The 15364-nt window shown below is 41.8% G+C and overlaps 1 protein-coding gene across 1 annotated transcript in view; it reads right to left on the bottom strand.

Moving 5' to 3' along the window:
- Nucleotides 1–15364, bottom strand: part of PARD3B (par-3 family cell polarity regulator beta) — a 999825-nt gene that overhangs the window by 243927 nt on the left and 740534 nt on the right. Inside the window, exons 18-19 of the mRNA XM_019523483.1 lie at nucleotides 14603–14809; nucleotides 13354–13591 (exon numbers count right to left, since the gene is read on the bottom strand). Coding sequence (XP_019379028.1) covers nucleotides 13354–13591; nucleotides 14603–14809 — 445 coding nt within the window. The remainder of the gene's footprint in view (nucleotides 1–13353; nucleotides 13592–14602; nucleotides 14810–15364) is intronic.

Below are 15364 nucleotides of genomic sequence, written 5' to 3' on the forward strand. Positions count from 1 at the left end.
AGCTCGGTGGCGGACCCAGAAGTACACTGGAAGTACTTCTGGTCCACTTCTGGGTCTGCTGCCAAGCGCTCAGGGGACTACCCCCCATGCTCACCTGGCTCAGCGATCAGCCACAGGGGGACCCTGGGTGCCCCCCTAGACCCAGGAGGCACCAGTCGCTGAGCCGGTGGGGGTGGGGGTCCCTCACATGCTCCCTAACAGACCTGGAATTGGACCAGAAGTGCTTTTGGTCCGCTTCCAGGTCTGCCACCAAGCACGCTGGGGACCCCCCTGTGCTCCCATGTGACACTCCATCCGCCCCAGCATCTTAAGAGTTCACGAGCTGTCTGGTACCTTGAGGTATGTGGAAAAAACGTATAAAGCTGTGTCTATGTCCGAATCATTGAATCTCTCCAAATCTCCCCAAATTGAATCAGAGGCTTCCAACTCGATTAGGAGAGATTAATGGGTCTCCTGATTTGATTCAGATTTGGAGATTTGGCCGCCGAATTGGGCCAAATCTCCGAACTGAATCAGAGACTGAAGCTTTGCACAGCACTACTATCTACTGTAGATACTTATAAACCCTCACCCCACACTGACCATCTTACATTCTTTTTAATGTATTTATCCTAAGAACTGCCTTGTGAGGTTGGAAAGGGCTATTCTTCTTATTTTATACAGGAAGAACTGAGGCATGGAGAGCCTAATGGGCTTGCCATGATCATAAAAGGAAATCGACAGCAGAACCCAGATTTCCTGCTTCCTAAGATAATTTCTAGCCATTGAACCATCCTTCCTTTCTGGACCTTGTCCCTTCTAAAATCCTGCTTCAAAAAATAGAAGGGGAATAGAGGGGGGCAGAGCAATTCAATGGGGCTAGTATTTTTAAGCCACTGTACTTCATATGTTGTAAAATTATGATTACCCCCCAAAAGAGCTTTGCTCCCTTTTACATTTCAGCAAAACAAAAGGTCAGCCTATTGAAATATTGGCCAAGCCTGACTTTCTTCCATTAATAACAAGCAGAGACACATTTTTTAAAGTAATAGTTAAATAAATGGCTACATGTCTGCAATGATTTCAACTTAAAATGTCAACTGAATTTGAGATGCCATGTGCATTTAATCAATGTCTCTGCATTATAATATAAATATTACTTTGGTTTGACTGCTTTGTCTGGCATAAATCATCATTCAGTGAGAAGAGTACAGCTCACTTTCTCTAGAGATGGCTCTTCATGGCAATATCTATTAAACTGGCACCTGCCAGCACAAAGTAGTTAAGGAAACTTTTAATATTACCATTTTATACCCTCTTCTACATAACTCTTAACTCTTTTCTCTTAACTGATGTTTTCACTTAGTAAAAACTACTGAAGCACAAGAATCAGTACACACACAAAAAATCTTTCTTTTTTTAAGGTAGCATTAATGTTAAGTATTTGTATCATACGTACTAGATTTACTACTTAAAATGTACCAAGTCAGACTTAGCTTTTGGGTGCTTGCCTTTGGCTCCATAAGGTTCTTTATACATAATTTATGTTTTAAGGTAATGTACAAATAGAGCAGCAAGTTTTAAATCTTGCTGATAAAAGTTATTAAGAACAAGAACAGCAAAAGTGGACCAAACAAACAATTAATACAATGCTAGCATGAATCTGATGAGGGGACAATACCAGGAAGTCATCCTACAATTTTTATGAGGAGACTCATAAAACTCATTTTTATTCTGGGAGACAGTGCAGGCTGTGAAAAACATGTCATATTCAGGAAAGCACTGCCTGTTACAGCTATGTTTTAAACAGCTTTTTGCTTTAGCAGTACTACACTTGACAGATGAAAATTAAGTTGGTACATATATATCTAAGTAGATATTTCATAAGTTTTGAACATGCAAATTGCCTTTACAGGCAATATCATAAGTGGGCCTGGGAGATCACAGTACCTGGGAGGTGGAGGGAGGGAGCATGGGCTCACACGTAGCACAACCGCCTCCCCAAGCCCTCCCCTCCACTCCCACCTCTGCCCAGAGCACCAAAATACACTTCTGCTTAAAGGTCTAGATTTCCATTTCATTGATTTAATTTAACTTATATCATGATATTTTATATTGAAGGAAAGGTGCATCTAGTTAATAGAAAGTGTACCTCACTTCTTGTAAAACAAACCTTTGTAATCTTTAGTCCTTTAAAAGGAGTCACACTGAACTTTGTTTTCCAATCTGGTAAACAAATATCAATCTTGTTCTCCAAGCACAATAATAAGAGTAAGGGAGCTATTCTTCAATAAACTTGCATCAGTCTCATTAACATTAATGAGATTTATGTATGCATATTAAAATAAGAACAGGCATCTAATTAAACAAATAAGGCTTTAAGTAGGCAGTCTTCACAATCATTTTTACTTAAAAAAAATCATCTTGTCTCTGTTTGGGACAAACTATAAACAAAACTAAAGAGTAATCAATACTGGATGAGAAGAGGAGGAGTATATCATGCATGGTTCAGTTTCTTTTAAATACTTTCACAAACAAGCTACCATTGCATTTTCAAACTAATTAGATGTGTCTATTCTCTCCTCCTTCCTTATATCCTAAAATCAACACTAGTTCTATCTAACAACTGATATAAATGGTAATGTTTCGCAGGCTAAAGTAAATGACTGTATTTTCTCACATACTACATGCCCCCAAATAAGATACATGCATTGGTTTTTGGAAGGCAGAATGTAAGGAAGAAAAGATTTTTTTTCAGTCATGGCTGACTTTGAGACAAAATAAATCTTCCTGAAAGCTTATTATGTCCAGGTAGTGTAGTACCCTGCAAGACAGTCTGGCTGAGGCAGCAGGAACTTCCTGGTGTGGCAGGACATCAACAAGGTTAGGCCCCAGACCCTTGCAAGGGCAGAAGCAAGACTTACTTCTTTAATGGAAATAATATTCATATACGTTCCTCTAAACAATAAAGGTTGCTTCCACATGATAGACCTCAGCAAGATACTACAGACCACATGATGCAGCTTGCTCATTCTTACAGCCCAGAGTTTCTTCAGCAAAAAGCTACTGTCTCATGAGAGGCTCTAAGAGGGTTAACACTGGACTCCAATCCTGCTTTCTGTTGTTCCAGGGAGAAGCACCAACCATTATGATAGCCATTTTAACACCATGTCTGCTTGCTTCTTTTCTGCCTTACTACTATGTTAGCAAAGAAAAACCAGCTCCTTTCTTTAAGACTCCCTGCCTGCCCCCCCAATTTTGGAGGACTAATATCGCGGGGGGGGGGGGGGGGAAGGTGTGTGTCTACACGAGTAAAAATGGTAAGGTTTACTGATATCTAAACAACTTTCCAACAGTCATGGACATTGGCCACATCAACTACTGCTTCCTACCAAATGCATAAATGTATTTTGTCTCAGATTCCTCTGTTAGTTAAGCCAAAAATAACTCTAAAATGCCTGTAAATTAATCTGATAGTAATTTAATCTAGTCATCTCTTTTCTGTTTGTCCTTGTCTACATACTGATTTCTATCACTATACATACATACCCAATCTTTCTCCATCCATCACATACCTATTATTTGCCTTCTCTCTACATTATACTGCTAACTTTTTTCACCAATGCTTAACTTTGTTAAGCAGCACACACCAGAAAAAAAAATATAAACCATCACACCACTACACTTAATGGAAGTCAATATCTGTATATTATGCTATCTACTCTGCAATACCATTACAGGCTCAACACCGCTGGTCATAAAACGTATCATTCCAAGCACAAGCCTGTAATGGTAATAATGAAAAAAGGGTCATTTCTCTCTTCCAACTAGAATGAAAAATTAAAATCACTAAGGCACTTAGCTCAGAGGAAAATTGGCAAATTAAGGGGACAAAAAATAAAATATTCATGGCTCATATTGTGAAATGGAAAGTAAATAATTTAAGATGAATTGTTATGTGAGAAAATCTAGTGTTTCTAAGGGGGGAAAAGTGAATGTAACAACATTTTCTCTTCTATTCCTTGTTCACTGAACCTAGAGACTCATACACACACACAGGACCCACTAACATGAATTGCAGTTACCACTGATGTGCAAACACCATATTTGTCAAGTTTATGTATTTTTTCACCCACCTTAATCCAGTAACACTAACGGTAGAAAAAGAACCGTGTTAAATTAAGAGAAGGCTTGTTATTTTCACAAAGCTTCTAAACCTGGTTTGAAAAAAAAACCCGAGAGGCTTTTCCCAGGGTGCACTAGCTTGGCGATCCTTTCCCCTCTGAATCACCAATTACACAGCTGGTCTTATACTCTATATAGAGAAACATCATGACTTCAGCCTGTTGGCCTCTGCCTATGGGGAACCAGCTATTAAAATTTCATGGGCATGGCTGCAGTCCATTAGCTAACTTACCCTTGTACGCATAAAGCTGAAAGGGCTACCTAGAAATTTTACAACCACTATCTGGAAAACGTAATAAGAAGGCCATGGCCACATTAGGTTTATTATACTCGAGGCCTGTAACAACTGCTATGGGATCAGGCTTTGAGTAGAAGTGTACAACAGATGTCATAGTCCCTTGATGATTTAAAGGTTCAGTCTTTCTTTAACTTAAATTAAAATCCAAGTCAAAGTCTACCTTGGTAGGAAATGTATATTATGACAAGTTTTCAAGGCAGGACAATTAAATAACCACAGACTACAAATTAAGACTCTAGTCTATCATCTGGCAAACACAGGAAGAATTATTTTCTCAGATTAATGCCTTGGTTAAATCAGTCTAAATTTCCCAAAGCTAAGTGCTAATGCATTTTGCATTAGTGCTCAGTATCAGAAAATTCCAGCATCTTCTATCATGGGGTTAATTAACTCTTCAAAACAGCAAAAAGTCATTTATAAAGGCCTTAGACAGAACTGTACCACAATGCCATGACATACTGGCCTTATTTATAAGCATACAAAATATCATTACAGAATACAGTTTATCATGCAAATATAGAAATCCTCATAGACACAGACTCATACAGAAGTAGGGCTGGATTGGACCATAAAGATGAAGACACGATGGTTTGCTTGAGGTTTGAGAATTTCTAAAATTCCCCAGGGCCTGACAAAATTAAAATACTTAGCATAGAAAGAAAGGGCTGATCTAAGGATTTGATGGGGGTGTTGTTTAATCTTGCTGCTGTTATGGATCTGTAATTGAATGCGAATGTTTTGGCCTATTCAAAGAGTCTAAACTGTTCGTGGCTACACACTGTTTTTTCCAAAGACTCTCCCATAAATTTAGTCACAGCTCTGTTAACAGAGTATTAATAAAATTGTTTTCCTGATCTATAAACTTAATTTGCTTTGCATTAAGATATCTTGTATTGAGTCACTTAGTAAGTTATTGTTAATGCAACAGAATATGATAAAATACAAAATAACACTAGGTAATCCAATCCTAACTGTAAACATTTTCATTGAGTACATTTCTGTTGTTTTTTGACAGTGCATATTTGGAACCAATGTTTAGGTAGGTGATAAATCACTATGCACAAAGAGGGGCTACATGTTACCACCATGAGGTACCATATCAAACATTATATGATAAAACTTTCCAGAATCTAAACAATGTCAAACACTGTTATGGATCTTAGGGAACTGACAAATCAAGACTCTACTTCAGAGACTCTGGACATCTCAGACCTGGCCTGGCATGAATTGACTGATTTTGCACAAAAAAAGGAGTTGACACAAAATATGAAATAAAACATGTAAAACACAAAGCTTGAGTTTTAAACAGAGACTGCAACAATAAAAGCCTTATTGCTTGATGGTCTCCCTGAGTCATATTAACCTAAATAAAACTTCAATCTGGGAAAAGGTTGACAGAAAAAGCAATCATTCTCTCTTAAAAAAATAAAATAAAATCACAACCCACAAGTAAATAGCAGCTGAGCAACAGATGAGTTAGTAAGTGAAATCTGTTAGCAACTGCTAACAGCTTTGATATTTTCTGTTGCTAATTTTTTTTAAAAGCATGCAGCAGTGATTACAATATGTTCAAAAATTTCACATGTAAAAGGCTAGAGAAACAGAGTTACATTTTTTTGTACTAAAGATAAATGTATGGGAGCTGGTTTTAATGGCGTGAGCTATAACGCTATTGAAGAGACAGAAGCAAGCAAATTTGGCATGGATCTTCAACAAATCTGAGGAACCAACAATAGCTATATGACATAGTGAGTATAGCACATAAAAAATAGGAAGCATAATAGAATATAACAATTTTAGTAAATACTGTGTGCCTTGAACAGTAGGGTTGTCCAAAATTTCAGCAGCTGTTTTGTTTCAGAGACGTTTTGGGCCATTTTGGTGCCTGAAACACTGAATTCGAATATAAACAGAAGGCTCTGAAACAGCTCCGAAATGAATTGGAAGGCTCCAAAACATTTTGGAAATGTTTTGGAAAATGTCAGAGTTTCAGAGCCGGGCTTGCAGGGAAACAAAAACTAAGGCGGGGGGGGGGAGGGATACTGCTCTGATATTGACATCTAGCTCCTGGTTCGATACCCCAGCTCTCTGATCGCTTCCCCCAGCTCTTCCCCAGGGGCGCAGGCCCCCAATTAGTGTGCAGGGTTTCAGCAGGCTGCTGCTGCAGGCTGGGGCCAGCCGCAGCCACTTGGTGCAGCCTGCGCTGCGCGCTGGGAAGACTTCAGTGCTGCTGCTGGCTCCAGCCTTCAGCGGCAACCTGCTCAAACCCAGCGCACAGTTTGGGGGACCCACACCCCCTGGGAAGAGCTGGGGGAATAATCAGAGAGCTGGGAAATCGAACTGGGGGCTGGGGAATTAAACCGGGGGCTGGGGAATCCCTGCCACATGACCTGGCTCCGCAGGGAGCAGAGATCCATGTTGGGGTCTCCTCCCTACTGCTGCCCACCCCATGCAGCCCCAGATCTCTGCTTCCTGCAGAGCCAGGTCGCACGGCAGACACCAGCACTGCCTTGCCATGCGACTTGGCTCCGCAGGGAACAGAGACCCATGCTGGGGTCTCCTCACTGCCACTCCCCACCCTGTGCAGCTCCACATCTCTGGGGCAGTGCGGGGCAGGCAGTAGCAGTGAGAAGACCCCTGGTGCAGATCTCTGCTCCCTGCGGAGCTGAGTCATGCGGCAGGGACCAGCAGACTTGCTCACCATTCTGCACTGCTTCCCTGCCCCATGACCCGGCATAACAAAAATAAGATATCCATGTAAGTGTCTCTTTGCCTGCATGGAAGGCAGCAGCCCTCCCCCGAATGAACCACCTACGGCCCCGTCCTGCTCCGCACTGGGGCCCTGAAGCCCTAGCCCTGGCTGGGTAGGGCTGTGCAAAGCTTCCCTTGCAGTCCGTTTGAAACAGGTTTGGCTGAAATGAAACAAGACAGTGATCCAAAACACCAAAATGAATCACTGTCCTCCGAAATGGCTGAATACGAAGTGAAACAGCCATTTTGCACAGCCCTAAACAGTAGGCCTGCATGAAGTGGCTAGTATTCACTTTGGATTTGGCTGATTTGTGGGACAGTGATTCGATTCAGTGATTCGAATCACTGTCCCAAATTGATTCAACTAAATCTGACTGGGAGATTTGGCTGCTGCTGAATCAGCCAACTCTCCTAATCACACAGGCCCCATCCCCTGTCTGCTCTCTCAGCCCTGCCTGGCCCGAGCTCTCAGCTCTTTGAAAAAAGAAAAAAAAAAAGGCCCCACTCACCAGCTTCTGCCATGCTGTGGGGGGGGTTCTGTTACGAGCCCCCAGAAGCCCTGAGGCTGCTGCAGCAGCTAGTGAGTGAGGTTTCTTTGGTTTTTTTTTTTAAAAGGGCTGGGAGCGGGAGAGGGCAGGGCAGCCATAGGGGGCTGGAAGAGTGGGTGGGGGCCAGGGGGCTCATGGCAGAGCCCTCAACATGGTGTGGGGCAATGGGGATTGCCCCCCAGCCTGGCAGCAGTTGGTGAATTTGGGCTTTTTTTTAAAGAGCCAAGAACTGGGGCTGGGCAGCCCCCCAGGTGGCATGGGGGGTGGGGCTACGGGACCGGGCAGGGGTCAGTAGGTGCTTATGGGGGCTGGGAGAGCAAGCAGGGGATGGGGCCTGGTGGGGGTCCTCCCATGGTCCTATCCCCTGTCCTCAAGCCTCCTCTCCCCCGCCCCCTACTTACCAGCATGGAGTCTGGGTCTAGCTTCCAGCTGCAGCGAGTGGGGGCTGCCCAAATTGCTGAAGCTCTCAGAATCTTTTCCAAATCAATTTGAAGAGCTTTGCATCAATTTGGACCTTTTAACTGGTCCCTGATTTGATTCAGATTCAGAGATTTAGCAACCAAATTGGGCCGAATCTTCTCCAAATCAAATCAGCACCCGAAGCTTCGCACAGCCCTACTGAACAGCTCATCACTATCTCCTTCATTTCCTGCAATCTGACAATCTGGATGAAATAACTTATATCATGGGTATCAATGACCTTTTTCTGACCAGATATCAAGGTTATTTCTCCATTCTCATCCTCCTAGATATAGGACCTTAAAATTGGCTGAATACTTCCCACTTTTTAACACTCTCTTGGAAATTCAAAAACTGCTTTCCTGGTCAGGTATATCCATAAAGAATTATTTGGAGCTAGGTCAGTACCAGAAGCAATATAGCCATATTACCACGGAGCACTATTTCTCACCAATTAATTAGCTCAGGTGGAGTATCATGCTGAAGTGACTACTTCTGACACCAAAGTAGCATTCAGAACAAGTTCTGACACATCCACATGACAATGAGCAGTGCTTTGCAGATATACTTGTACTCTTCCTACTTCTTCCTTGCGATCCCTCAGTTTCTCTTCTGCTGGTTCTTTCTCCCTCTATCAGTCTACCAAAGGGTTAGGTCTTCTGTCCTAGGCCTCTTCTTACTCTAACCTTTTATATAGGCAACCTCATAACTAGAACTGCCATGTCTATTGTAGAGCCTCTCAGGTTTACTTCTTTACCCAACCTTTCCTTTTCTGTTCATCTTTATATTTCAAATTATCTGCGATGGCAAGTCCTCCTGCCAGCTAAAATTCAATGCATCGCATCAAAACCCAAAAAACTTTTCTTTCCAAATACTTCTTCCCACTTCTTATTATATAACTATCATATACTGTCATCCTATTTCACTGTTGCAGAGTCTCACAACTTTTTGTCATCTTCAGCTTCCCTCTCCCACAGATATTCTACCAATAAATCATGCAACATCTATCTCTGCAAGACCATAAACATCTGCCTGCTTCTTTCCATCCCTGCTGCTAAAAATCTTAATTATATTAGAACTTCTAATCACTCTGCCCTCTCTGGCAATCCTGATCCTCACCTCCCCCATCTCCAGTCAATTCAAACTTCTCCTCATTAACATCCCCCTTTGCACCTGATGTTTTGACAACATTCAGGATCTTCTAAAATGGTTTTGGTAGCGTCCCATTCTTAAATAAGATTAAAGCTTCCTGTCCTTATTTTTCAAGGCTGTCCATATATTTTTCTCCCCTACATTAGCTGTTTACCTTTGACCCCCACTGGGCTCCTTTGAAAATCAATCGAAAATTACTTGAAACACAAATCCACTGCAAGCCAAGGTGGGAAATCTCACTCTTATTTGTTCAAACACTTTTCTTGCTCAGATCCATGTCTGCTTTCATGCTTCCCTTGAAACACCCTTTCTGACCCAATGTATTACTTTTCTTTATCCTCTTTCCACTCCTCTCAAAAAACAACTTTTGCAGGAGAAAAATTCTCTATTATAACCCTAATATTAAAAATAAGGGGAACTCACCCCCTCAACTCTCAAGTACTCATTAAGATCATTGTGGCAGTGCACCTTTGGGTGCCTGCCACTTTAAGGGCTGGGAGCATGCAGCCGGCAGGTGTTTGATTAGGGCAGCCATTTTAGGACCCAACTCACATAAGCAGGCAGCAGTTTTGCTGCCAGCTGCTGAGGGAGAAACATCATCTGGCTGAGCTACTGCTTGAGGAACATCTTGGAGGTAAGGGCAGGAGCCGTGGGGATGGTAGGAGGCTCCTGGTCCTAGGCATGACCTGAAACTGCACCCTATTGGGGAAGCGGGGGTCTGGTGGGACTGCCTGTGGCAGCCCCTAAGAAATACCAGACCAGTTACTCCCCCTGATGAAAGACAGGTAGGGGTGCCTTAACCCCAGCCCCCACCATCTGGTGGGTAACTATGAGAGTGTGGAGAGCAGTGTGGGCCAGACACACTAACAGAGAGGCACCTGAGCCCAGCAGGGATGTGAGACCCTGGAGACCCCAGAGCGGGTAGTGTTGTGGTGTGGGCCTGCACAGAGTAGGGTGTAATTTGGGGCACCTGACTGTGATAGTGGGGTGCAGAGTACAGCTGTAGAGGGTGGCTTGAAGGACAGTACATGGGCCAACCTCAAGTGTGAGAGCAGGAAACTAGTTGCCCAGTCGGGGACTAAGGGCAAAAGCAGCCCAGCGGCATTACAAGGTGACACCATATAGAGTAGGTGCACTCGCGGGATCTGAAGTTGCTGTGTGGTAGTTAGCATGTGAGTAGTGAAGCCCGAAGGCCCAAAGGGGTCACTCATGGGGAGCAAGGGCAATAGGGAGTGACCCAGTAATGGGCGGTATGATAGAGGCACCTGTGAGAGGGGCACAGAGTGCAAGAGGCGCCTGTGAGAGGTGGGGCAGCATGAGTGAGAATGTCTGGAAGAGGCCAACAAAGAACTGAGTTTGCCCTGGCCTCATACCGGGGAGCAATACCAACATGGGTGCCCTCTTCCAGGCATGGGCCACAGTGCAGGGAAGGTTCAGAGTCGTGGATAGCGCCCATGGCATCGGGGTAGTGAATGGGCAGCTTCCCATTTAATATATCAGAGTAACTTTCAAGTCGTGGCAGGTGAGTCAGGGAGGTGGGCAGGCTAACTCAAGATCTAGACCTAGAGACCCCCTTGTCACAATCATCTACAAACCTTTTTAAGTGAGCATAAATTTATACTGTCCTCTCCTACATATTTCCCATTTTCTGTTCCATCTTAACATTTTTGTCATCTACAGTTTGTAATTAAATAATTTAGACAGTAAATAATTTGGAACAGGAATTCTATTTTTCTGCTGTCCATATCTGGTGTTATAACAGGTGAATAATAATAAGAGCATTAGTAATAGATGTCTAAAAAGAAGTTTCCTAATCAAAACAAAAAACTAACCACATGAAAAGTTCAGATGAGAAATATGCCCCAAATGTGAAATGTACACTCTGGAAAGAACTGAATTACTTTTCCTTGAAGTGCTGTTATACTTCAAAAAGTGAATCAGTAAAAATGGAATCCTGTATTTCCATGTTTATCAATTATTTCATATCATATTTTTCTAACTGCCAACTGCACAAACTTGATCCCGGATCTGACATAATGGTATGTGCTTTCTGGCTCATACATCACCATAGTAATAAGGATTTTGCATTTGGAACTCAGTCAACAGTTCTGTTGGTGGTGCATAAGCTAGAATAATTATGCTTTTGCCAGATTCATGTGCAATCCAGTTCCAATTCATACAATTTTATTTGCTTTCAAGGGTTAAAAAGGAGCACAAGAGTGGCTCTGAGGCTAAAGATATACAAGGAAAAAAAATGTTGAAATTGCATTCTAATTATGCAGTGTTTTGTCTCTATCTACATTTTAAGTTCGATTTTTTTAAAGTGCATGAACTCAAATCTATATGTGAAATGTGCAGGTAAGTGCCCACCAAGTTAGTATGCATAATTAGTACAAATAGAAAGCATAGCTGTGCATTTATGTACACGCTGATACTTTTGATAGATGTGCAAATTAGGCATGCTAGTGTGCCTTCACAGTTAATTCAAAATCTATCCAACAAAAATTCTAGTTTACTAGTTTCTGTTGACATTAAATGGAAGAAAACCAGCTAAATCCTTGCATAAACCACTCTGGAAACATACTCTTTGTTTATATACATATGCCATCAAAAGAAAACAAAACTGCAGTTCACATATCCCTATCACATTTATTCTGAAAAGCCTGACAGTCACATTTCTAAGGCTACAATAAAAGTACTTTTCATTTAAACTATGCACTAGTGGTTTACATCTACATGAGGCTGACCTGCAGGATGCCCCAGACAACATCCAATAGCCCTCAAAAATTCAATTTTTCATAGTGTTTAAAGCCAGAAGGACCATTGGATCATTTAGTCTGACCTCCTGTATATCACAGACCATTAGGTTTCACCCAAATATCCCATCTTAAACTCAAAGAGTGGAATTCTATTACCCTTTGTGATCTATGTGGCAGTTTTCCTGCCATATAAGCAGCTTTTTGGCATTTACACACAGTTTACAATTTTATTACCCTCTATTACCCAGGCAGTGTGGATGCATACATCCATTAATGTTTATTGAGCATGCGCAGTAGGCTACATGCTGGCCAGGTGCCTATGTGGCTATGTATGCGCACCCAGCGTACATGCATAAGTCACAGAATTGTAGCTGGACAAAAACCCATAGAAAACAGGTAGCCTGGGTGGGGAAAGAGAAAGACTTGCCATTTTTAACGTCAATAACCGACTGGTTAGGGCACTTGCCCAAGAAGTACAAGACTCGGGTTTTAGCTTCACTTCTGCCTTGCCCAGAAGTGGTTTTAACCTCCATCTCTCTGACTTGTCATCCCAGTACTCTAACCAGCAGGACAGAGGTTAGGAATTATCCAAGCCCTTCTTCCGTAGCTGGTCAACTTGGCAGCTAAGATGTGACACCAAAAACCCCCCCAAAGAAAACAAGCCAGGGGGTATGTGGCTCAGTGAGATGGCTGCTGGCTCAGCAGGGAGCAAACCCTGGGTTTTAGCCTGAAACTTTGCCCCAGGAATGCAAAAACATCCCTCCTGTTGTCCATGCAACTTATCCATGATTATTTAATGCCACTTACAGTGGCTCAGTTGCTCCAGGCTTATCCCCATTTGCTGCTCTCAGGCTGGAGTAGGTGTAGTGGAATCAACTTGCAGTAGCCTGAAACATTTGTGCAGACATGAATAGTGGCGTGTGTTCAGTCCCATCCTTATAAGGACCCATTTCCCTAATGCTATACTTAAGCCCTCCAATGCCTATGAATGAAAGGGATGAATATGGAAAACATGCACATTATGAAAGAGCAAACTTACCCCTGAAAATTTAATGTAAATATATTATGATGCTTTCTTTTTACATGATTTAAAGAAAAAAAAAATTAATGCAGCAAAACTGTTTTTGTCTGTCAGATTGTCACCTACTTAACAGGATATTACCTACTGTCATGAGCACTGGTACATTTTAAAAAAAATGTGTTTTATATAAAAGACCTGTACCTCAACATGGCACTAAAACCTTTCTTCTTAGTTTTCTTCTCTGGATCTTCATTGTCTTCTTTCCTTTTCTTCTCTTTTACTTTACCCTTGCTCTTTTCTTTTTTCTTTTCTTTCTCTTTATTTTTTTTGTCTTTCTTTGCCTTGCCTTCTACATCTTCTAGGTCATTATTCCCTTGAGGGGCTGATTCAAAGTTCTGGGCTTCCTGGCCAGAGTGAGAGCTCTTATCAGACAAACCATCTGCAGAGAGAGAGAGAAAGAGAGAATCAATACGAATGGTTAGGGGCCATTTCAGATCACAAAAATGCAAACATGTGAAATACAGAATCTGTGTAGAAAAGTGCTGCAATAATTCACAGTGCATGATCATTTAATTGGATAATTTAAAAAGCAGACTAAACATAACTAGTTAATTCAACCAAGGCTGTATTGTAAATCAAGTACAGAATTATTATATTTACTTGTTTTCTAGTTACTATTTCTGGTATGAAAAACCTTGACGTGGTAAAACACTATTCTTTTTGAAATCTGGCTTGTTAACCCTCATCCGTTCAAGAAAAGCCCACATGCTGGGACACAAACAGTGAGAGCTTATTTCAACAAGAGGTTCTGAGGACTAATATAACCTAACTATATTACAAAATGAATAAATCCTTAGGATAAGGCCATTTTTTATGTCTGTAAGAGGAATATAAAGACAATTTTTGTCACTGGTTAGAGAGCTACTCTAGCTTTTATTTAGGAACTCCACAGTTCGTGCTATAAAGCAGAAGTCCTCAATCAGTAGGCTGTGACCCTGCGGCAGTGCCATGAATAGGTGCCATGGTGCTGTAAGCACTTTGCCCTTCCTATATTGCTGAACAGAGTTTCTGTTACATTTTTGCTTGATGGAAGAAGTTTCAATATGGAAAAGGGAGATGCAGTATTGAAAAGGATGAGAATAACTACTTTAAAAGCAAGCAGATGCCAACGGATATTATCAAGATGGATAATGAAGAAAAATAGTTACTCTGCAGGTAAAATTAAGTAAGTAAACCTTTCTGGATGAGGAGGCCTAATCCATCCGATTGCCTCAATGAAATCAATGAAAGAGTTTCCATTGACTTCAACAGACATTAGGCTGGGCCTGGATTGTACTCAATTTGACAAAGATTTAAGAAACACTTGGTTGACTTCAGTGCTCTACCGAACAGAGCCTCAACCTAAATTAAGAAAGGGATGTTTCTTAAACAAGTACATATAACAGCATACCCTCTTCTACGTCTTCAGGTCCATCATAAGATTTGTCAATGGCAGCTCTGAAACTCTCGTTACAACCTCGACCGCGGACCATGTGAGGCCTGGGTCTGTGGAAAGGAAGCTCATTCTTCTTGACTTCAGCCACAGCAGTCTGCAAGCTTTCCAGTGAGCTGGACTTTTTTAAACCCAGAGTTGGACCAAAATCTTTGCCAGGAGATTCTGGAGAGCAAAGAGTAAAAAGTTTACATTTAAATTACACAGAGAAATAAAACTAGTACATATACATGTTTAACTCTGCAATTCCTTTACTTGGCAGCTCTGAAATAACACACAAACAATTTATTTATAAAATAATATCAAGGTAAACCTGCGTCAGTAGAAATTCCAGGGAATTTATGTAAGGAGTGAGTCGTCACTTGTGGGATACATTCTCTCGTATCAAATTTTTCAAGTCTGCCCAAAATGGAATTTCAAACTTGGGATGATATTAGTAATTTTAACAGTAATCACACTAACCCTTGTCACTGCTGAAGGCCTCTGTTCTAAGAGAACATATTACTATTATGATTGCCTTTTATGATCAGGTCACAAAGACAATGGATGCAGGTGTTGCCGTGGACGTAGTCTTTCTAGACTTCAGCAAGGCCTTTGACACCGTCTCCCACCCCATCCTCATTAAAAAACTAGGCGACTTTGGCACTGATGCCTACACAGTCAGATGGATTGCAGATTGGCTGAAGGGTCGTACTCAGAGGGTGGTGGTGGACGGGTCAT

This window comes from Gavialis gangeticus, unplaced genomic scaffold (assembly GCF_001723915.1).
Source record: "Gavialis gangeticus isolate Ggan-Ray unplaced genomic scaffold, GavGan_comp1, whole genome shotgun sequence".
NCBI lineage: Eukaryota > Metazoa > Chordata > Crocodylia > Gavialidae > Gavialis > Gavialis gangeticus.